Source organism: Protopterus annectens, chromosome 14.part0, assembly GCF_019279795.1.
Source record: "Protopterus annectens isolate FY-2018-M chromosome 14.part0, PAN1.0, whole genome shotgun sequence".
NCBI classification, from domain to species: Eukaryota; Metazoa; Chordata; order Ceratodontiformes; family Protopteridae; genus Protopterus; species Protopterus annectens.
Window position 1 is genome coordinate 697,818,799 of NC_056748.1, and position 24,212 is coordinate 697,843,010.

Sequence of the window (24,212 nt, forward strand, 5' to 3'; positions counted from 1 at the left end):
TTTCCAGATCAACAGTATGGGCCCTGAATAAATGGGAATGAGTTTCTGGGACCCTGTAATACCGGTCAGGCTTGGCTGGTGCAGGAGGGAGAGTATCAGGGGTAGCACTAGAATCAGAATACAAATCAACCAGAACATCAAGTACAGGAGGAATAGCTAAGGGCCTGTGCTGAGGCTTCTTAAGGAAAGTCCTAAGGCGTTTCCTGGAATCAGAATATTCCTGGCCCTGCCACTTGAAATGTTCCCTCATGGTATGCAGAACTTCCCCAAAAGAAATATCCTCAGGAGGGGAGGCCGAAGGTATGGAATCTTCTGCATCTGAGTCCTCATAGGTCTGGAAGAGCTCTTCCTGGCTATCAGAGTGGACAGAGCCCTCAGAGTCTTCATCTGAAGGAGTAGGGTCAGAGGGTTCAACCCGGGGCCTTTTATCAGGAGGAGGCTGGGATGCTCTCTCAGGATGGTCTGCGAACCTCTAATCATGGAAATTAAATCAGCAGCCATGGACATAATTTGTGTCTCCGGAGTCGGCTGAGGTAAGGATTTAGAAGTAATATGCTTTGTTTTGCTGGCTGCCTTAGCCCTAGTGTAGGCCTTAATAGACATGGCCATAGGAGGCCTGGCAGCTCCACGTGCAGGAGTGACCTTGTCTGCAGCAATGGTCTCGGGCATTTCCTCGGTTTCGGTATCCGGAGGAAAATCTATAACTGGCGGAGTAATGTCTGGAATCGGAGTCGTCGGTAATGCGGTGTCTTCGGTTCGGAGCGGTGGAGAGACCGTCTCAGAGGGAACCGGAGCACTCGCGCTGGGTTTTGGCGTGGAGTCGGTGGTAGACGCGGGCCGAGGATGTCGGTCCCGGTCTTTTCGCTTTTTGGGAGTTTGCGAAGTCGGAAGATCCAACGGCATGGTGTAAGCAAATTTATCGCCGAAAAAGTCTTCAGCGAACTCCGCCCGGCGCCTGAGAGTGCGCTTGTTGAAGCGAGCACAGGCTACACAGGCCGAGACGTCGTGGTCTGGGCCCAGGCAAGGGAGGCAGTAAGAGTGGAAATCCTTATGAGGTATTTGTTTACCACAAAAAAGACAATTGTTAACTTTTTCAGTAATTTCTGACATCGGCTGAGGCAAGAAAAGGTCCCGAACGGGGTACTTAGCTTTTTTGATGACTTCGGTATCGTAGAATACAGGAGCTGACCGACTGGCACTTGCGAACTGCTTCTGCTTCGGGCACCGCGCGGCAAGAAAGACTGAAGAAAATGGCGTCGGCTGATGCTTATATACTCCAGCCGCTCTGACGTCGGAGAGAAATGCGACATCAGCCGACGTCGGACCCAGACTTTGGAATCCGGCCGACCGAGGGCTGCCTGAGGCAGGACAACCCACATGTTATGACTGCAGTTGCATTCTTGAAGGACATCTGCTCCGATTCACCACACTGCATTTGTAATACTGAAGAGGAGATATAATTACATTTACAACTCACATTTTCATTTCAATAAAAATAAGAAAGTGCTCGTATGTTAATTCACAATGAGCTACACACACAGTCCGTGATAGATCCGTAAAACTTAATTTATTGAAATAAAGAGCTCAGCGCTTTCATCCCTTCATCTATGCTCTGGGACATCATCAGAACTGCTCTGATGATATCCCAGAGCATAGATGGAGGGATGAAAGCGCTAAGCTCAATGTTTCAATAAATTAAGTTTTACGGATCTATCACGGACTAAGTGTGTAGCTCATTGTGAAGTAACGTACAAGCACTTTCTTATTTTTATTGAGTACGGTGTTTAAGTGCTTGGTCTGAACGTTTTTTTTTTTTTTTGTGTGTTTTGGTGTTTCTACCATTCGGGTACATTTTCATTTCAGTTATACTGTGAAGCCATGGAATTTGTTACCAATTACAACACATTCAATTTCAAGACTTCCAAGATGGCTGCACACTGATCAATAGCTTAATTTTAGTTTTCCCTGTGTGAAAAGAAACAGAGAAAAAAAGAGCTAGCAATCCTGCAAGCTTGAGTAAAATTCAGTTACTGGCTACTAAGTACAGTATATGGATGCTATTAAAGATGAAATTTATAGAACCTGAAAGAAAATCAACTAGAAAAGATGAAGAGAAAACAATGACTGGGAAAGACTCCTGCAGCTATTCAGCAAAAAGCAGTCTTTGGTACAAGAGGTGGCTTCCAGTAATTTAAAGGGAAAAAATTCAAATGTACACAAGAGGTGATTAAAATAAATGAAACACTAAATGAGTATACATCCATCCACATCCACTCTTCCTATTATTGCACATGGAGTTACTTCAACAGTGACAATCACCTAGTGTCCAGAATCACAAAGCCAGGTGGCTAGCCCTGCTGCATACTGAAAGAGTATGTCAACTTAAATAGAAGACTGGAAAAAAAAATTTTAGAAGTCTTAACTAGTTATTCAGATAAGCTGATAAAACTATAACAATCAGAGACTGAAATAAAGAAAAGGTAGACAAAGTATGAGCCTTCTCAAGAAGAGCGGTTTCAAAAAATGGTAGGGTTATAAAACACAGCATGCAGAGAAAACTTGAGATTATCTGCTGTAGAAAATGGAAGGAATAGACTATTAATTTTATGAAATCACAAATAAGCAACTGGACTGGTATTACACAGTGGGATTTTCTAACTGAAATTGCACATTGAGTGTATGTTACAAAACCTGGCCACTAGAAAACAGCCAAGACCTGTATTAGTAAACATGCAATCACACCAGCTAAAACAGATGATCCTGACAAAACTATGGTACCAAGGAAAAGTAGTAAAACAGGAGACAGCAGAGTGTTTGTAGAAAATGATTGTTCAATGTACACCAGGCAAAAGTGAAGTAAATTTATCACAGTAATCAGAGAATGGTGAGAGGCAGGTGTGAGATTCAAGTTCTTTATCATAGAGAACAAACAATTACTTTTTTAGCTATAAGAAATACAGGCTTTACAATGTAATAAGAGAAGAAAGGCTGGAGAAAAGCAAGTTTAAATTAATATGCTGTGATCTGGGGCTGTTGGGGTGGGGGTGGGTGTACAAGTGCATTGATTACATTAAATGTAGAATTGAGAGATTTTTCTATTACTCTTTCAAACGGGAATGAATTAATGCCATTGGCTTAATGTATAAACACATTTTTTAAGCAATTAGCCTCGAAAATGAAGATAACATGATGAAAGCAATGAGAAGTGCTAAGTTTTTTGCATATGCAATGCTATTATCTTGTTTTTCCTCCATTAGCAAATGCTAAGAAGGAGTCAAGAAGTCTGCAGCTGAAAGCAGTTGTACATCCTGCTCTGTGTTGTGTGACACTGACAAATACTCCTTCAAGCATCTGCAGAGTTGTTTAGCTGTTTTTCTCTCCATTCTATGCAGTTGAATTGTCTGCAGGTGCAAGCAATTAATCTTGAGAGTTCTGAGCATTCTTTACAGTGGGAAACGCAACATTTAAAAGTACAAAGGCAAGCAATTTAGTGAAAAACAAAGTTCAAAATTATTGGAAGTACGTAAATATGAGAGATTGCAGCTTCCCTAGTAGCCTTAATACTTTAATGCATTTAACAGAACACTATATAATTTAGTTTTATTGAAAAATAGCAAGTGCACTTTTCTTAAGGCTAAACGTTAATGTTTTCTGAAAGCATACACGCTGTTTTCACATCTAGGAGGGGAATAGGGATAAAAAAAAAATAAAAAAAAAGAACAGACATCAATCAGTGTAAGTGGGAGCATACGCTGTAATATGTGCTATAGCACGAGTACAATTAATTTGAGGTTAGGTAATGGCTGTCTGTGCATCTGTCAATTTGGGGCAACTGTTCATATCTGGAGGGTCAAACTTCATTTTTTGAAGATGTACATAGTTTTTTGTGTTTGTTCTATGTTAACAGGTAAAGGTGTTTTCTGAAAATGTATTTAATTTTTTGTTTAAGGGTTTCCACTAAAACAATAAAAGTCTTGAAAACTGTGATTGAGTCAAATGGAGATGACAAGAAACAACCATATAAAAGATCAGCCTGCCGAACAGCGTATGCATGTAACATAACAGTTGGAAATGTACGTGACAGCTTTTTTAACATGTATCAGGTGGGAGCAATAATTTCTTATTATGCATACACTATCCACATTATCTTGGAACACAAATGACCTAACATGTATAGACAAACTGGAAAGAGAACTGAATTATATTAAGGAATACAGAGTGCTAAAAGCAAAGCTGTAGACAATACAACTGGAAAGAAACCAGCATGTGAATCTGATAAAGAAAGGATTTAATGATGGATATTCAGCAGAATATCAAGTACAAAGAAAAAAGGAAGTAAATATATTAAATGATAGAAGAGGAAAACATAGCTAATGATAGATATGGAGGTAGTAAGGGGCTACTGGCATGGAATGAAGATTAAGCTGGCATGTATTTACAGCCCACCAAAACTGCTATTATAAAGCTTAAGAAAATTTACTACAGAAATAAGCAGCATCAGCAAGGAATATTACTTAATGGTGGGGAGTGGAACTTGATTTGCTACAGAGAGAATTTACCTAGGGGACACAGAAGTGAAAATATAACAAAAGAGGTATTAGGGATACTTTGGAAATGTTATGAAAACTTGAATAAAGCAATGTGGAAGTCAAGAAAGAGCATAAATGGAAATATTTATGGAAGACGTAATTATACTAAAGTTAGTGGTAGATACAGCTTAACAATTAACAGTTAAGATAGGAGGAGACACGATAAAAAGTGACACAGAAAGTCTCCATGAACAGATGATATTCCTGTGCATGTATGGAAGTTAGGAGAGAACAGTGATAGACACGGAAGGTTTTGTTTAACAGTATTTTAAAAGGAGGGGAAACACCAACTTCTTGGAGGAAAGCTACTGGGGACGTTAATACCTAAAGACAGTAAAGACCCAGCAAACCTAGCTTCATATAGTGCCATTTCAATTTCAAATGACTTATGTCCTTATGTCTATACTAGCTAAAAATGGCAACGGTGTTGCCAAAATTGATGGCTATGGATCAATGTGGTTTTGTGGAGGGGAGGCAAACATTTCACATTAATGTGGATCCAGAGGGAAGCAGAATGTAAGCAAATACTGCTGCTGTTGGTGGCGCTTGATGCAGAAAAATTATTCCACAGAGTAAGCTGGGGTTTCAGGAGTAGGGCAATGGAAGCATTTACATTCCTTGATACAATAATAAGGTTAATTAGGAAGATATATGAAGGATCAGAGGCAAGAAAAATGGGGGGGGGGGGTTCTCTAAGTTGTGTCTGAACAAAGGAACCAGGCAAGGGAGAAGGGAGTCCTCTTTTCCCCTTTATTTGCTTTATATTTAGAGCCACTGGAAAATAAAATAAGGGACTTAGAAATTCAAGGATGTAACTGGCATGGCAATCAAGAAAAGTTGGCTTTATCTGCAGATGATATTTTGTACCTAATAAATCCAGAAAAGGACATCACAGCATCACAGTGTTGTGAACATTTTGAGACCATTTCAAGTCGTTTTGAGATATAAAATGAATGAAGATAAAACAAATGCTATAGCCTTAAATTATGCTCTCGCACATGAATTGGTTCAGAAATACCCACATTTATGGGCACACAACAAGATGAAGTATTTAAAATATGGACTAAAAAAACTTCTGTTATTGCAGCTAAGGACATGTAGGAATAGCCTAAACAAAAGATAACAGAAAAATTGAAAAAAACGGAAGCTCTTGTTTATGGATATGGATAGTAAGATGCAATCAGTGAAAATAATTTCGTCCCTTTAGTTTTACATACAAGTCAGACATTTATATCACTAAGAGGAGAAGTTGTGGAAATTTAATAAAGAGTTGAAGGAATTTACATGGGAGGAGTAAGTACAGGTGTGTACACTTACTATAAATGTAGATGTTAGAGTGTATTCACTGTTGCAGTCATTACATTTGAGTAATCTGCTGGCAGGTTGCCCTCAGTCGGCCTGATTAACAAAGTCTTGGTCCTGCGTCGGTTGTTGTCCTTTCTTTCACGATGTCAGGTCGTCAGGAGTATAAAACATGCAGCCGACGCCATTACATCAGTTCTTCTTGCCCCAGATGTCAGGTGCCTCCCAAATGGAGAGCAGAATATATAAATAATTTTAAACACAAAAATATATACCTCCAAACAAAAGCAAATACACCAAAAAGGCTTTTAAGTGTAGAAAAATAAAGGAGAGGCATAGTAAGAGAAAAAACAGGGGGGCTGGAGGGAGGGTAAACAGGACTGCAACAGTGAATACACTCGAACATTTACATTTATGGTTAAGTGTACACAACTGTACTATGTTCTTCATGTTTCACTGTTGCAGTCATTACACTTGGGTAGATTCCCAAAGCTAAGGTTGGGAGGATGGATTTATACAGTATTAGGACCGGCTAAAAGGCCCTGCAAAACAGCAGTGGCAAAGCCAGCTCTGGATTTAGAGAAAATTGGTAAGTGATAGTGCTTGGTGAAAGTATGAACTGAACTCCAGGTAGCAGCTTCTAGAATATCCCTGGTAGGAACACCTCTGAGAAAGGCTGTAGAAGTAGATGCAGCCCTGGTGGAATGGGATCTGTTCCCCTGGGGGATAGGTTTTCCATGTTGCTTATAGCAGAAATGAATGCAATGGCTTATCCATTTGGAAATGGTTTGCTTTGAAATGGCCTTTCCCTCTGCCCCTGCAGCAAATGCTACCAGCAGTTCAGATTTTCTTCGAGATTTAGTCCTGTCCAAGTAAAATCCAAGTTGTCTGTGTAAATCCAATGAATGCAGAATCCGCTCCCCTTTGTTCTGTGGATTGGGAAAGAAAGTTGGCAAATGAATGGCCTGATTAAGAGCCACATTAGATACCACCTTGGGCATGAAGGATGGGAAGGTCCTGAGTGACACCCTGTCCGCATGAAAGATGATGAAAGGTTCCACTGCCATAAGGGCCTGTAATTCAGAAATCCTTCTAGCCGAAGTGATTGCCAAAAGGAAGGCTGTTTTCCAGGAAAGGAATTTTAAGTCTGCAGTAGCAGCTAACTCTAAAGGAGGTACAGTGAGTTTTTCCAGTACAAAGTTAAGGTCCCAGGCAGGGGTTGGAGATCTCCTGTGTGGCCTTAAGTTTTTGGCCCCTCTGAGATACTGCTTTAACAGAGGATGAGAGAATGGGGGGGGGGGGGGGTTTGTGTTGTAATGAGCTGAAATGACTGAGGCATGGATTTTTATGGAAGAAAAAGATAGGCCCTTGTGAAGCATCTCAGTTAAGTATTCCAAAATTTGAGGTAAATTGGGCACTGCTGTGGTCATCTCTTGAGACTGATTCCAGGCACAGAATCTTTTCCATTTGTCAGCATAAGATTTTCTGGTACTAGGTCTTCTCGTCTCCAAAATGACATTTATCACAGGTTTGCTGAGGGATGCTAAGGGAGAATTTAAGTGATTAGCCAAGCTGCAAGATTCAATGTTTGGAGCTGAGGGTGCAGAATTTGGTTATTCTGTTGAGACAGTAAGGGAGGTGTCTGAGGCAGGTGCCATGGAGAAAGTTGTGACAAGACTGCGTAGGAGTGGGTACCAGTGTTGGCAAGGCCAGTCTGGAGCAAGCAAAATCACCTTTGGTTTGTCCTGTTTGACTTTTAGTAGAACTTTGGAGAGCAAAGGTAGAGGGGGAAAATATAGACTGATGGGTTTTCCCAGCTGAAGGACAGAGCATCCACTTTCCAGGCTTTTTTGTGAGGAATTCTTGTGCAAAATTTGTCCAACTGGTAGTTCTGGGTTGAGGCAAAGAGATCTATGTCTGGGCTCCCCTATTTGCGTGTCAATATGTTGAAAATTCATGGTTCCAGTTTCCATTCGTGTGGGTCCATGAGATTTCTGCTTAGACCTTCTGCCAAAATATTCAGCTTTCCTGGCAGAAATTGGGCTTTTAGTTGTACTTGATAGCTCAAGGCTGTGTTCCACAATGCCATGGCTTGTCTGCAGAGGGGGTAGGAATGTGTACCCCCCTGCTTATTTATGTACCACATAACTGTGGTGTTGTTCGTCTTTACCATTAGTTGCCCTGGATGAAGGTAGTCCTTGAAGGCTGTCAAGTGCTTTCTGAACAGCTAGCATTTCTTTTTGATTGATATGAAGGTACATCTGATTCGAGCTCCATTTGCCCTGAATGCACTTCCCTGCCAGATGAGCCCCCCCCATGCATAGTCTGATGCGTCTGTAGTTAGGGTTTGGGCGGCAGGGGGTGGTGAAAATGGCAGTCCCTTGTTTTGGTGGCAGGTTTTTGCCCACCAAAGGAACTCCAGTTGCAGGCAAGGTATGATAAGAATCATTGTTTCCAGGCTGTCAGAATGTTGACTCCATAAACTTTTTAAGTACCACTGAAGTTTCCTCATATGCAGTCTTGCATATGGAATTAGAAGAATGCATGAGGCCATGAACCCTGAGGCTTGTAGTATTTGTCTTGCTGATAGCAGGGTTTTTGTGGCCACCTGTTTGAAGTAAGTCACCAACTGAATTTGCTTTTCTGGCGTAAGATAAGGCATCTGGGCAGTTGTAATCAAGCCTGCACCCAGGAATGTTATTTTTTGAGATGGTACTAGTTGTGATTTATTTTCATTTATGGTGTACCCTAGACAAGTTAGAACCTTTTTTTCAAATGCCAGATGTTTTAGAAGAATGGCCTTGTTTTCTGCCTGAATAAGACAATCATCCAGATATGGATATATTTGAATATTTCTTTGCCTGCAAAATGCAATTACTGGAGCCAGGCACTTTGTAAAGACCCTGGGTGCAGTAGATAAGCCAATGGGCAGTGCAGAGAACTGATAATGCAAAAAGCCTGCTTTGAAGCTGAGGTATCTTCTGCATGATTCCCCGATTAGGATATGCAGGTATGCTTCTTTTAGATCTAGAGTTGCCAACCAGGCATCTTTGCCTAGCATAGGAAGTAACTGGTGAAGAGTCAGCATCTTGAATTTTGGAATGTCCAGGAAAGTGTTTAGAGTAGACAAGTCCAGAATTGGATTTGTCTTTTCTGGGTACCAGGAAAAGTCTGGAATAGAAACCTTGTCCCTTTTCCCCTTCTGCTACTAGTTGAATAGCCCCAATGTTTACGAGAGAAAGTACTTGTTTCTGAGCCTCTGCCCACTGATTTGGGGGCAGGTCTGGCCATCCGCTTGGAGGTGGCAACGTGTGGAAATGAAATCTGTATCTCTGGGACACTATATTTAAAACCCATTTGTCCTGGGTTATAATTTGCCAGTTTTTTTGCATGAAATGCCAGTTTTCCCCCCAAAGGGGCAGCTAAAAGGTAAGTGCTTGGTAATTCTAAAGGAAAGTCATTGAGATTGTTTACCATAGGGAGGTGTCTTGTTTCCAGATTTGGAAGAGGAGGCACCCCATTGCTTAGTACTGAAAGTCCCTTGGGACTGAAACTTGATGCTTTTGGCATGTCTGGGTCTGGCTTGATTGGCTCTGGAAGGAACTGGAAAGGACCAGTTCTTAGTAGGCCAGTGCCTACTAAATCTTGGAGGTTGTATTGTAAGAAATCTTTCACAGTCTGCATAGATTTAGCCTTATCTTCCATCTTTTTTAGGACTTCTTCAGCCTTATTGCCAAACAGATGGTCCTGCTGCAAAGAAGCATCCAACAATTTTGCTTTAACATGATCAGGCAGAGATTGCTCCTTAAGCCAAGCATGCCTTCTAAGCACAGACCCAGTAACAGCAGCCCTGCAAGATGCCTCCAAAGAATCAAAACCACATTGCAAAGTATGTTTTCCAACTTGTTCAGCTGAATGCAATAAATCCTGTAAATCTTTATTTTCCACACAGTCAGAAATCAACATAATTTTCTGTTTAAGCAGTCCCATGATATGCTGCTGATATTTAAGTATATGAAACTGACCATTTAAAGCCTTGATTGCCAAGGTTGCAGAAGTATAAACCTTTTTTCATTAGAAGGTGTAGGATTTTTAGCAGAAGCAGCCTTAAATGCCCTTGGGCCACTGAGAAATGGTTTCATGGTCCGCAACAGGATTTTTGAAAAGGAATATGTGGGAATCAGGAACCCTGTAGTATCTGTCTGGCTTACAAGGGGCCGGAGGCAGAGAATCAGGGGCCATACTGGATTCTGAAAACACATCAACAATGTCGAATACTGGAGGTATAGCCAAAGGCCTATGCTGAGGAAGAAGAAGGAAATCCCTAAGCCTCTTTTTGGATTCAGAAAAATCCTGACTTGCCCAGTGGAAATGTTCCCTTAAGGTATGTAAAGTTTCCCCAAAAGAAAAAATCCTCAGGGGGAGAAGCAGAAGGAATGGAATCCTCCGCATCAGAGACATCATAAGTAGGAATAGACAAATCCTGTTCATTAGAAGAGTCAGAAGAAATAGAATTCTGTTCAGAAGATTCATAGTCAAGTTCAGGTCTAGGCCTCTTTGAAGGTGGGGGTTGGCGACCCCTGATTAGAGTAATTAAATCTTCAGCCATTTTGATCATTTGTTTTTTAGGCATAGGGGCCTGTACATGTGGCCTAGGCATCGATTTTTTAGACATAGATCGAGATTTTGGCCTTAATATTGAAGATGGCGTCGGTTTAATATACAAATCTGTAGGCCTGAATACACCCTCAGAAGCCGGTGTCTGCACAGTGGCTCCGGACCCATCCAAGGTAGAGACATCCACGGGTTTCATAACTGAAGCATCTCACTGCATACCGGACTCCGAATGGGTCTCAGTAGAGGCCTGCGAATCAGAAGTAGCAGGTATCAGGGGCTGCGAAAGCGCCTGAGTACAGGCGAACTGGCGACTGGCTTAGGAGAAGCGTCGTCGGCAGTTTTGGACCTCAGCGGCCTGTCTCTGTCTTTTTCTTTGCATTTTTTTCGAAATTCCAGTAGTTGGATTGCTAACAGACATCATTTCTGGATAATTAAACCGTGATCCAAAATATTTAGAAGCAAAAATGTACCAATGATGGATAGTGCGTTGATTAAATAAAGCACAGAACCGACAGCAAGGTACGTTGTGGTCAGGGCCTAGGCAAGGAATACAGTACAAGTGAAAATCCTTATGAGGTATTTGCTTCCCACAAGTAATACAATTATTAACTTTTACTGACATTGGAAAGGAGCAAGAAAAAGTTTCCCCAACGGGGTACTTAGCTTTTAGTTGAAGACTTTGGTTTTGAAACTCGAAAACAAAATTTCAGGAGTCAGCCGACCGGCACTTGTGAACTGCTTCTGGTTCGGGCACCGCATGGCAAGAAAGACTGATGTAATGGCGTCGGCTGCGTGTTTTATACCCCTGATGACCTGAAGTCATGGAAGAAGGGACAGCAACCAACACAGGACCCAAGACTTTGTTATTCAGGCCGACTGAGGGCAACCTGCCAGCAGATTACCCAAATGTAATGATTGCAACAGTGAAACACGAAGAACATCAGGGTAAGAGTTCAGTGGGATAAGCTAATCCTTCTAATAGAAGGAGATGGTTTAGGATTACCTGATTTGAAGAGATCTTTTAGAGTTACACAATATCAAAAGCAGAAGGTTATAATTCAAAGTAGAAAGGGATGATGATGAAGTGGGGGGGGGGGAATCAAGAAGTAATGAGAGAGTGGGATTTTGAATGCAGATCCTTAAGAAAAACAGCCATACAGAATAGTATATCCATAAAGTAGCAGAAAGTTTTCCGAGAACTAAGCCAACAGGAGAACGGAGAAAGGAGATTTTTGCCAACAGGGATGATTCCAAGTAGGGGTACAGAGAATAGGCAAGAGGAGTTTGGAATTTATTGGTGAAAATTGGCAAAGGAACCAGGGTACTGGGAGCAAATAACTAGAGAGGGAAAGTTAACAGAATGTGATGAGCCAAGAAGAATATGGACTGCAAGCTTGAGACTGCTTTCACTACCAGGGATTAATATCAGAGTATAGGCAAGCAGAAAGGGTTAGGGGAATCCCAAGTGAAAGACCTGCTCTGTTAGAATTTTTTGTTGAATCTAGAACCAAAGCTGCTATTAAAGGGATAATTAGTAGGGCATATAAAATATTGCACAGTAAGTATAAGAATCAGTTAGAAAAGTTTGGGATGAGAGATTGGATAAGCAATTCACAAAGAAACAGTACAGACCAGTGGTAAGGGACTTGGGATAGTAAACCTGAAGTTTGATCACCATGTGTCCATGGTAGTGAGAAAATCCTTCTAAGTGGCACAACTTATAAGTAAGGACACGGCTGGCATCCAGATCTAAGGAGATCATAGTCCCACTATACTCAGCCCTCATTACACCAACATTCAAGTACAGTGCACCCCTTTGGCATGTACCTGACCAGTTATTTGCAACAACTGGAGAGGCCAAAAAGGTTCCTCAAAATAAAATACAGGGTATAAATAATATGTCCTATGCAGACCATATCAAAGCCCTGCCCCTGTACTCTTTCTCCTACAGACTGAGGAGCGATCTATGCCTAACCTTCAAGGTTCTCCAATCCGACCCTGATGCATCAGGTATACATATGCAAAACAAACAGTACTAGGATTACCCAATCTAAGAATCTAAACCTCATCTCTGACATAAACAAAACATGCTGGAGGGCTAGGTATGTGTCTCAGAGATTAACCCTTCTCTGGAACAGACTCTCCATTCATGTGAAGCAGAGCTCTTCCCTAAGCCTATTCAAATGCTGTTTGGAACTGGTTGGAAATCACAAGTTCAACGTGGCTGCTCAACCTGTGGCCCTTACAGGCAGGGGCAGTTTCGGCACTGACAATTAGGAAACTTGGGGCATGAATGGCTAGGCTGAAAAAGTTTCTAGGGCCGTTAGACTAGTTACCTCCTATGATCCAACGAATGTGATTAGAGTGCTCTGCTGAACCAGTTAAGCTAATGGCTATCAAAATTCTAGATGTGATAAGGCACCAACTTGTGGTTCTAGATGCCTGTATTTATTCTGCACCCTTAACATTATACAATTAACTGACAGTGAAGAATAATGAACAGTCAGTAGACTATTTACCTCCTACTGGTGGAGACTGGAAGGCCTAGGCTCTAGCTATGGTATACCTAAAGGATGAAATGAGGTCTTAAAAAAACAGAATGATGACCATACCATTGCACTAGCCAAGTTACTTCTGGGACTAATGAGCAAATTCTCTGTGAAGCATAAGTCAATGGGTAGAGCATAATTCAAGAGGCACCTGACCCTCTTCCAGGTAATCCTATCCACAGATGGGAAAGCAGATTGGAGGCACTGATCAACTATTGGGGTTCATACCATTTTAGGTCAGTGGACTACATAAAAGAATAAGAGCTATACAAACAAACATTAGCATGACAAACAGCACAAATAAAATGGATAGGGCAGCAATAATATAGGGCTAGAAAGGGAATATAGACGTTTTTGACAAATGTTGGATTACAAGTAAAGGACAACTGTGAAATGTAAATTTCGTGATACATTCCTGTCTGGATTATTGGATCACTGCAATGACACTGTCATTTCAGGAATTTTTAACCTGAACAAATAACGCCCCAAACTCACGTTTGCAGACTATGTACAGTTAAGACAACAACAAACTCCATGTCACTTTTATAAGTAAAAAAGAATAGAATCCACTTTATAACTAAGTCATCAGACAGATAAAAAACAAAGACAGTGCAACACATTGAGTAGAAATGCGGACAAGTGACCAGTTTGCTTAAACAAAATCAATATTTCCTTAAATCTGAAGGAAACATACTGACTTTAAATATGAATCACTGTATAATATTCAAAATATTTTTATATCTAATCATAATGGTCATAAAATATGCATACTATTTGCAAATAATGCACAATCTAAAAATATTTCAGCTGCATATTTAAGATCATAGGATGCTACTAGGCTATTGGCCCAGAGGCCCTTACAAGCCTAGCCAAGACTTTAGCCCATATTCCAATAGATCAGCACCCTACGCCACTGTCCAGCAGGGACACAGGTGGAATCCCAAGGGTGTATTTCTGTTCCCCATCCAGTTACCCAGGTTGCGCTTAAAAAGGTTTAATGAGGTACTTTGCTTTACATGGAGAGACAGTCTCGGACCCAAGACCCTCTGAACTACAGCATAATGCGTTGGCCCACTACACCAACTCCGCTCTATAGACTAGTACTAAGCTAACTGCCCTTGAGCTATTTTAAGCCTAGCCAATTAACCCATGTAAAAATCGAACTCTGCACCTTGGGTCTGTATGGTAAACACCTTGACCAATACACCAACCTCCCACCCCATTTCTCAGCTTATATTTCTCAACTTACCATGTTTAATACCAATTTTGTATATATATTACATTTATTCAATTAATTTCAGCAAAGGTCAATAACACAGCTCTTTTCTGATCACATATTTCTAAAAAAAAACAATACTGGGGAGAGGATACAGCCCTGTGAATAATATTGTAGCTTAGAAGAAACTCTACTCAGAAAGATGAATTTTCATACTTTTAATGAAATCAGGACTGGACAAGGCAAAGAATTTGCAATAATTTATTAAACAGCTTAATTTCAAGGTCAGGAGTTATGACATCCTTCTTGTCACTTCTTAGTGAAAGAGACAACACTTGGTTGATTGTTGCTATACACAGTACGGGAGGAAGGGGAAAAAAAAACACAGTTACACAGCTTCATGGCCTTGTAACCAAGTTAAGCAAAGGGAAATACCACATGAAAATTCAGGCAAAATGCACACTCAAAACATGAAAGCAACCAGTCTGAATTGTAATTATCAGCTCCATGGTGTAGGGGGATGAAAGATGATAGTCCAGTAACCATGGCACACCCACAAAATAAAAAATCTAGTATATCAAAGGGATTAAACTGACCATTTGAGAGCATACTGCCCCCCAGCCAGAAATGTGCACAAGACACTGTGTTAAATCTGCAAGACAGAAAAGCCTACGTCACAACTGCTACAATCTCTTAGTAAATAGGCCTTCCGGCCATTTCTGGTGTCAACATTGTAGTAATAGTAAAAAGACACCAATCAGATGAAATATTTGTACTGTAAAATACATACTTGTATTTATCCCAAACACACATTTGATCTGCAGATCCAATACAACTGTGCCTCTGTTTACACAAGAGAGGACGCCAACTACTGCATTTATGCTTTACTAGGCATAACGTAAATAAAATGCATTTAGATAATTATTCTAGAGGGAGTACTACGTGATATGAACTTCATCAGTAGCAGTTTTTCATTTGATTGAAAAAAAATAATTAAAACTAAAATACTTAAACATTCTCACACAGCAGTGATGAAAACAGTAAGTGAAGAGTGAGATCGAATGGCCAAAAGGCAAGCTGTCTGTTCTATGTTCATCAGAGAATGGCACTGTTTTGTCTTACCTCCCATCCTTCCATTTCCAGTCCCTTCTTCCCATACACGTCATAAATAGCCCTGGACTGAGGGTCGTTTAACACTGTCAAAGCAAAAATCATGACAATTGCTTTAAAGGTGTTTTCATATCACTTACTTTACATTTTCTAGTCCAATGTGAAACAAAATAAAATATTTACATAATTTGTCTAGTTTTCTAAAGCTGCCCTGTCTATTAGCATTTGGTAATTTGGAAAAAAAAAGATACAAATTCAAATATATGTTGGAGGAAAAGGTATATATCTCAAAGATTACCCCTTCTCCAGAAAGTACAGTTGTGTACACTTACCATAAATGTAGATGTTCGAGTGTATTCACTGTTGCAGTCATTACCATTTGGGTAATCTGCTGGCAGGTTGCCCTCAGTCAGCCTAAATATCAAAGTCTTGGGTCTTGCGTCGGTTGCTGTCTCCTCTTCCATGACGTCAGGTTGTCAGGGGTATAAAACATGCAGCCGACGCCATTTTCTTCAGTTTTTCTTGCCCCAGATGTCAGGTGCCCCCCAAATGGGGAGCAAAAAAAAAAAAAAAAAAAAAATATATATATATATATATATACATATATATATATACATATATATATATATATATATATATATATATATATATATATATATATATAAATGCAATTGTAATAACATAAACTTTACCTTCGTCTAAAAGCAAATACACCACAAAGGCTGTAGAATATAGTGAAGGAAAGAGACGTTCTAGAAAAAAAAAGGGGGGTGGCGGGTGGGTTACCCGGAAAGCAACAGTGAATACACTCGAACAACTACATTTATGGTAAGTGTACACAACTGTACTATGTTCTTCGTGTTTCACTGTTGCAGTCATTACATTTGGGCAGAATCCCAAAGCTATGGATGGGAGGCTGGAACTAAATAGCATTAGGAGTGGCTATAAGGCCCTGCAGAACTGCAGTGGCAAAGCCTGCCCTGGACTTAGAGAAGAGGGGCAAATGATAATGCTTTGTAAAAGTATGAACAGAGCTCCAAGTAGCAGCTTCTAGAATGTCTTTGGTTGGCACTCCTCTGAGAAACGCTGCTGAGGTAGATGCAGCCCTGGTGGAATGTGACCAGATTCCCTTGGGCACCGGTTTACCATGATGCAAGTAGCAGAAACAAATGCAGTGGCTTATCCACTTTGAAATAGTCTGCTTTGAAATAGCCTTCCCCTCTGATCCTGCAGCAAATGCCACCAGTGGCTGCTCAGACTTCCTTAGAGATTTGGTCCTGTTTAAGTAGAATCTTAGTTGTCTGTGCACATCCAAGGAATGCAGAATCCGCTCCCCCTTGTTCTGTGGATTTGGGTAAAAAGTTGGCAGGTGAATAGTTTGGTTAAGAGACACACTGGATGCCACCTTAGGCATAAAAGAAGGATTGGTCCTGATGGACACCCTGTCCGGGTAAAATGTAATAAAAGGCTCCACAGCCATGAGGGCCTGTAGTTCTGAAACCCTTCTTGCTGAAGTGATTGCCAGAAGGAAAGCTGTTTTCCAAGATAAAAAAGTACAGTTTTGTACCTACCATAAATGTTGATGTTCGAAGATCTACATTGCTGCAGTCCTTACATATGGGTAGTCCGCTGTCCTCGGTCGGCCCGAATATCAAAGTATTAGGCTGACGTCGGTCAAGGCGCTTAAGACTGACATCAGGACGTCAGGGTACAAATGCGCATGACCGACGTCATATCCTCAGTCCTTTCTTGCCCCAGATGTCAGAAGACCCTAAAAAGAAAGGCCAAAACCAAAAGACAGCAAAAAACAACCAACCACCCTTGCACTAATCATATGTACAATATATACAATCTCTACAATATTCACAACCCAAACCACACAACCGCCTCTAACTACAGAGGGGAAGGAGGGAGGGTAAATTGGACTGCAGCAATGTAGATCTTCGAACATCTACATTTATGGTAGGTATAAAACTGTACTATGTTCTTCATCTCACATTGCTGCAGTCCTTACATATGGGTAGAATCCCAAAGCAGAGGTAAGGGAGGATGGCAAAACTATAAAGCATTAGGAGCTGCCAAAATGCCCTGTAAAATTGCAGTGGCAAAACCAGCCCTAGATTTAGAGTAAAGTGGAAGGTGGTAATGCTTAGAGAAAGTATGCACTGAACTCCAAGTAGCTGCCTCCAAAATATCTTTAGTTGCCACCCCCCTTAAAAAAGCTGTAGAAGTGGCAGTAGCCCTAGTGAAATGAGGCCTAATCCCAGCTGGAATCTCCTTACCATGATGGGAATAACAGAAAGCAATACAAAACCCAATCCACTTAGAAATAGTTTGTTTTGAAACAGGCTTGCCCTGAGAACTCAAAGCAAATGAAACAAATAACTGCTGAGACTGCCTGAACCCTTTAGTTCTGCTCAAATAATATCGCAACTGCCTGTGTATATCCAAAGTGTGCAAAATCTTTTCCCCTTTATTTTGGGGGTTTGCATAAAAAGTAGGCAAATGAATAGTTTGGTTTAAAGCCACACTAGAAACCACTTTAGGCATAAAGGAAGGATTAGTACGCAAAGATACCCTATCCTTATGGAAAATGAAGAAAGGCTCAACCGCCATAAGGGCCTGTAATTCAGAAACCCTTCTCGCAGAGGTAATGGCCAACAAAAAAGCAGTCTTCCATGATAAATATTTCAACTCGGCAGTAGCTGCAGGCTCAAAAGGTTGTAGAGTGAGTTTCTCCAACACAAAATTGAGATCCCAAGCAGGAGTAGGAGCTCACGTGGGGTCTTATATTCTTTGCCCCTCTAAGGAATTGCTTAAACAAAGGATGAGAAAACAATGGTGGGTCACAGTCATAGTGAGCAGAAATTGCTGCAGCATGAACCTTAATAGAGGAGAAGGACAAACCTTTGTCCAGTAACTCAGTAAGATATTGAAGAGCCACACTTAAATTAGGCTTAGAAACATCAAATTCCTTTGCTGTACTCCAAAATAAAAATCTCCTCCATTTATCTGGGGACACTTTCCTTGTACTAGGCCTTCTGGCCTCCAAAATAACATTCAAAACTTGCTGTGGAAGCTGAGACCCTCCAGGGTTTAAAACAGAATATGCCAGGCTGTTAGATGCAGAGAGTGAAGTTTGACATTGAGTAAATGACTGTTCTCCTGAGACAGCAGGTGTGGAATCGAAGGCAAAGGCCATGGAGGCTCCCGTATCAGACTTCTCAGTAATGGGTACCAGTGCTGTCGAGGCCAATCTGGAGCTATTAAAATCATCTTTGGCTTGTCCTGTCTGACCTTCAGGAGTACCTTTGGGAGGAGAGGCAGAGGTGGAAAGGCATACACATGAAGATTGCTCCAATTGAATGAGAGAGCATCCACTTTCCAAGCTGTGGGATGAAACCTTTTGTGCAAAACTTTGGCAGCTGGTAGTTTAGTGGAGAAGCGAACAGATCTATGTCTGGAGTTCCCCATAACACTGTCAATTTCTGAAATACATGAGGATCCAATTTCCACTCGTGGGGATCCATAATTTGTCTGCTCAACACATCTGCTAAGGAGTTCTGTGCTCCTGGCAGAAACCTTGCCTGAAGATTTAGCTGTAAACTGAGAGCAGTCTCCCACAAAATCATTGCTTGTCTGCATAGAGGATAAGAATGTGTTCCCCTTGCTTGTTGATGTACCACATGACAGTTGTGTTGTCTGTTAGAACCAACACCTGCCCTGGAAGAAGTAAATCCTTGAAAGCTATTAATGCAAATTGGACTGCTAACATCTCCTTCAAGTTGATATGTAGATGTTGAAGTCTGGCAGGCCACGTGTCTTGTACCCACTTTCCATTTAGATGAGCTCCCCAAGCTTTGTCTGAGGCATCTGTCGTTAGAATCTGACTCGCCTCTGGCCGGGTCACAGAGAGTCCCTTGTTTAGGTGACATTCCTGAGCCCACCACAAAAATTCCTTTTGAATGCAAGGTATTATCTGAATGACAGTGTCCATATCTTGGCAGTGCTGTGTCCATACATTTTTGAGATACCATTGTAGCTTCCTCATATGCAGTTTGGCATTGGGAAGCACCAGAATACAAGATGCCATGAACCCCAAGGCTTGAAGGACTGTCCTTGCAGTCAGCCTGGAATGATGAGACAATTGATGGAAGTACAGAGAAAGATTCTTTTGTTTGTCCGGGGTCAAAAAGGCCATCTGGGATGCTGTATTCAGTCTCACACCCAGAAAGCACATGTCCTGAGAGGGTACTAGACTGGACTTTATTTCGTTCACAGAATACCCCAGGCATCTTAGCACTGCTATCACATACTGTAAATGATGAAGAAGTTCGTCCTTTTCTTGGGCCAGAATCAGGCAATCGTCCAAATAAGGATAAATCTGTATTCCTCTTAGCCTGAAGAAAGCTATCACTGGAGCCAGAACCTTTGTGAACACTCTGGGCGCAGTAGATAAGCCAAAGGGCAATGCAGAGAACTGATAATGAGAAGTCCCAGCCCGAAAACGCAGATACTTCCTGCAACTGAGCCTGATAGGAACATGAAGGTAAGCCTCCTTGAGATCCAGAGTCACCATCCAGTGATCTTTGCCCAGCAGAGGTAAAAGCTGTTGTAACGTCAACATTTTGAACTTGGGAGTGTCCAGATATGTGTTGAGGATAGATAAATCCAAAATTGGTCTCCACGTGTTCCCCTTCTTTGGTACTAGGAACAGGCGAGAATAAAATCCTAGGCCCACTTCTGGCGGAGGGACCGGTTGTATGGCCCCTATGTGAAGTAGCAGAGAAATTTGTTTGTGAGCCTCTAGTCTTTGCTGAGGAGGAACGTCCGGCATGCCTTTGAAAGGAGGCAAGGTATGGAAATAAAACTTGTAACCTTGGTGTATGATATCCAATACCCATCTGTCTTGGGTAATCAAACTCCAATTTTCCTTGAAGAGTGCCAACCTTCCCCCCAAAGGTGCTGCCAGGCAAGAAGGATCTGGCAGCTGAAAAGGTAGGTCATTGGGCCTGTTTACGAAAGGACTGGCCCCTGCCCTCACCCGAAGATTGTGCAGGTGAACTCCCTGTTCTAGGTCTGAAGGAACTCTGAGCTCTACCCCTACCACGTCTAGATCTACCCCTAGACTGAGAATCATAAGAAGGATACGTCCACCCCTTAGCAGGCCAATTCCTACTAAACTTCGGAGGCTGAACTTGCAAAAAATCTTTAACAGCCTGCATAGACTTAGCCTTGTCTTCCATTTTCTTTAAGACCGACTCCACAGGTGTACCAAACAACACATCAGACTGTAAAGGAGCATCCAAAATCCTTGTCTTAACATGGTCAGATAAATTCTGATCCCTCAGCCAGGCGTGCCTGCGAAGAACTGAACCAGTGGCAGCCACCCTAGACGAGGCCTGTATAGCATCAAAACCACATTGTAAAGAATGCTTACCCACTTGTTCAGAAACATGCACCAAATCTTGCAATTCTTTACACTCAATGCCTTCCGCCAGAGCATCTACCTTAGACTTCAATTGAGAAAGAAGATAGTTTTGATATTTCAACATGTGAAACTGGCAATTCAAAGCCCTCATAGCTAAGGTGGAAGAAGTATAGACTTTCTTTCCCTATCTATCCAAAGCTCTGGCCTCTTTATCTGGAGGAACCGGATTTTTTACAACAGAGGCCTTGACACCCTTAGGTCCCTGACTAACAGTTTCTGGGTCCGCCCTAGGACTCTTATAAAGATATTTATGAGCCTCAGGCACCCTGTAATACCTATCCGGTTTAACAGGAGCAGGAGGCAAAGAATCAGGATTAAGTGAAGCCTCTGCAAACACATCTTCCACAACATCCAGAACAGGTGGTATAGCCAAGGGCCTATGCTGGGGCAAAAGCAAAATTCCCTAAGCCTTTTCCTGGAATCAGAGAAGTCCTGACCTTCCCACTTAAAATGTTCCCTCATGGAATGAAGAGTCTCTGAAAAAGAGAAATCCTCTGGAGGAGAAGCAGAAGGAGTCGAATCATCTGCATCAGAATCAGAATAAGGAGAGTACTCCTGCAAGTCTTCAGTCAAGACTCTGAAACATCCAAGCCTGCTCAAAACTCCCCAACCCTGGCTCCACCCTAGGCCTCTTATCAGGAGGGGGCAAAGAACCTCTAATCAAAGTAATTAAATCTTCTGCCATTTTAAGCATATGCTTCTTGGGCACAGACCCTGCTGAACTAGGAGTGACACCAACAGAAGCTAAACCTGGCCTGCCTCTGGGAGAAGCCTTGGAAACAGAAGGAGAGGGCCTAACCACCCTAGGAAGGGAGGGGAGTACAGTAACCTGAGAAGCCCCTTCAGCCTGGCCTGCCTCCTGAGAGGCCACATCCTGCAATATTAAAGTCTCCCCCTGGGACTCCAGAGAAGCCTCCGTCGGTACCACCGGTTCCACTGACGCCTCTAAAGAACCGGCGTCCGGTACGGACGACTCTTCTTGCCTGGGTTTAGCTTTTAGTCTTTGCGCTTCTTCGAAGAAGCGGGTGCTGGAGAATCCGACGGCATATTATAACTGCACCGCTTCCCGAAGACCAACCTAGCACAATCTAACCTTCGCTTAATAGTGCGCTTATTGAACCTAGCACAAAAGCGACACCCAACAACATCGTGCTCAGGCCCCAAACAAGGAATACACAAAGAAAGATAATCCCTATGCGGTATCTGCTTCCCACAAGAAATACAGTTATTCACTTTTTCTGACATCCGGTAAACCACTGAGGCAAGAAAAAAACAAAATATTCCCCAACGGGGTACTTAGCCAACTTTGACTTGGTCTGAAACTCCGAATTCGAAAAATTTCAGAACGCCGAACGGCACTTGCAACGCTGCTTCTGCATCGGACCATGCGGCAAAAAAGACTGAGGATATGACGTCGGTCATGCGCATTTGTACCCTGACGTCCTGATGTCAGTCTTAAGCGCCTTGACCGACGTCAGCCTAATACCTTGATATTCGGGCCGACCGAGGACAGCGGACTACCCATATGTAAGGACTGCAGCAATGTGAGATGAAGAACATCGTTATATCCATAGGTTCATAGGTTCATATCCGCAGTAGCTGCTAGTTCAACTGGAGGCAGGGTGAGCTTTTCCAACACAAAACTGAGGTCCCATAAAGGAGTTGGTGATCTTCTGGGGGGGAGGGGGGGGGGCCTTAAATTTTTGGCCCCTCTAAGATACTGTTTTAGCAGAGGACGAAAAAAGATGGGAGGCTCTGTGTTGTAATGAGCCAAGATGGCAGAAGCATGGATTTTTATTGATGAAAAAAGACAGGCCCTTGTCAAGCATCTCAGTCAAGTATTGTAAAATCTGAGGAATATTTGACTTTGCTGTGTTCGTTCCTTGTGCTTGGTTCCAAGCACAGAATCTCTTCCATTTATCAGCATAAGATTTTCTAGTACTAGGCCTTCTGGCTTCCAAAATAACATCCATCACAAATTTACTGAGAGGAATTGTTTGAATAATTACATAATCAGCCATGCTGCCAGGTTCAGGGTTTGGAGCTGATTGTGCAGAATTTGATTGCTCTGCTGAGACAGTAGATGAGGTATTTGAGGCGAGTACCAAGGAGGTAGTTGAGACATTCCTTAGAATTGGGTACCAGTGCTGGCGAGGCCAGTTTGGGGCAATTAGGATCATTTTTGGTTTTTCCTGTCTGACCTTAAGTAAGACCTTGGGAAGAAGAGGCAGAGACAGAAAGGCGTAGACTGACAGATTTTTCCAACTGAAGGCTAGGGCATCCACTTTCCATGCTTGTCTGTGATAAGTCCTTGTGCAGAATTTGTCCAGTTGATCATTTTGGGGAGAGACAAACAGATCTATGTCCGGACTCCCCCATTTTTCTGTTATCATGCTGAAGACTTGTGGATCCAGTTTCCACTCGTGAGGGTCCATAAGATTTCTGCTTAGGTCGTCTGCCAGAGTATTTCGTTTTCCTGGCAGGAATTGAGCTTGAAGATGTACTTGATAAGTCAAGGCTGTGTCCCACAATGCCATGGCTAGTCTGCAAAGGGGGTAGGAATTTGTACTCCCCTGCTTGTTTATGTACCACATAACCATGGTGTTGTCCGTCTTTATCAGTAGTTGTCCTGGATGAATTAAGTCCTTGAAGGCTGTCAGGGCATTCTGAACAGCTAACATCTCTTTCTGGCCGATATGCAGATGCATTTGTTTTGTGCTCCATATGCCCTGAATGCATCTCCCTGCCAGGTGGGCCCCCCAGCATAGTCTGATGCGTCTGTAGTTAGGGTTTAGGTGGCAGGGGCTAGAGTGAAAGACCGTCCCATGTTCTGGTGACATGCCTCTGCCCACCAAAGAAACTCCTGTTGTAGGCAGGGAATGAGATGAATCATTGATTCCAGACTGACAATGTTGACTCCATAAACCTTTTAGATACCACTGTAGTTTCCTCATATGCAGTCTTGCATATGGAATTAGTAGAATGCAGGATGCCATGAACCCCAAAGCTTGCAGAATTTGTCTTGCAGATAACTGGGTTTTTTTGCCATCTTTTTGAAGTAAATAGTCAGTTGCCTTTGCTTGTCTGGTGTAAGGTAAGCCATCTGGGCAGCTGTATTCAAGCTTCCACCCAGGAATGTAATCTTTGAGAGGGTACCAGTTGTGATTTCTTTTCGTTTATTGTGTACCCTAGGCATGTTAGAAGCCTTTTTACAAACGCCAGATGTTGAAGAAGAATGTCTTTGTTTTCTGCTTGAATGAGACAGTCCAAGTAAGGGTAGATTTGTATACCTCTTTGTATGTAAAATGCAATTACTGGTGCCAGGCACTTTGTAAAGA

At 42.1% G+C, this 24,212-nt stretch overlaps 1 protein-coding gene across 3 annotated transcripts in view; it reads right to left on the reverse strand.

Moving 5' to 3' along the window:
* DNAJC11 (DnaJ heat shock protein family (Hsp40) member C11) overlaps positions 1-24,212 on the reverse strand; it is a 1,614,167-nt gene that overhangs the window by 1,343,263 nt on the left and 246,692 nt on the right. For all 3 annotated transcript variants that reach the window (XM_044056434.1, XM_044056436.1, XM_044056435.1), the window contains one exon: positions 15,396-15,469. In XM_044056434.1, the coding sequence (XP_043912369.1) occupies positions 15,396-15,469 (74 nt within the window). The remainder of the gene's footprint in view (positions 1-15,395; positions 15,470-24,212) is intronic.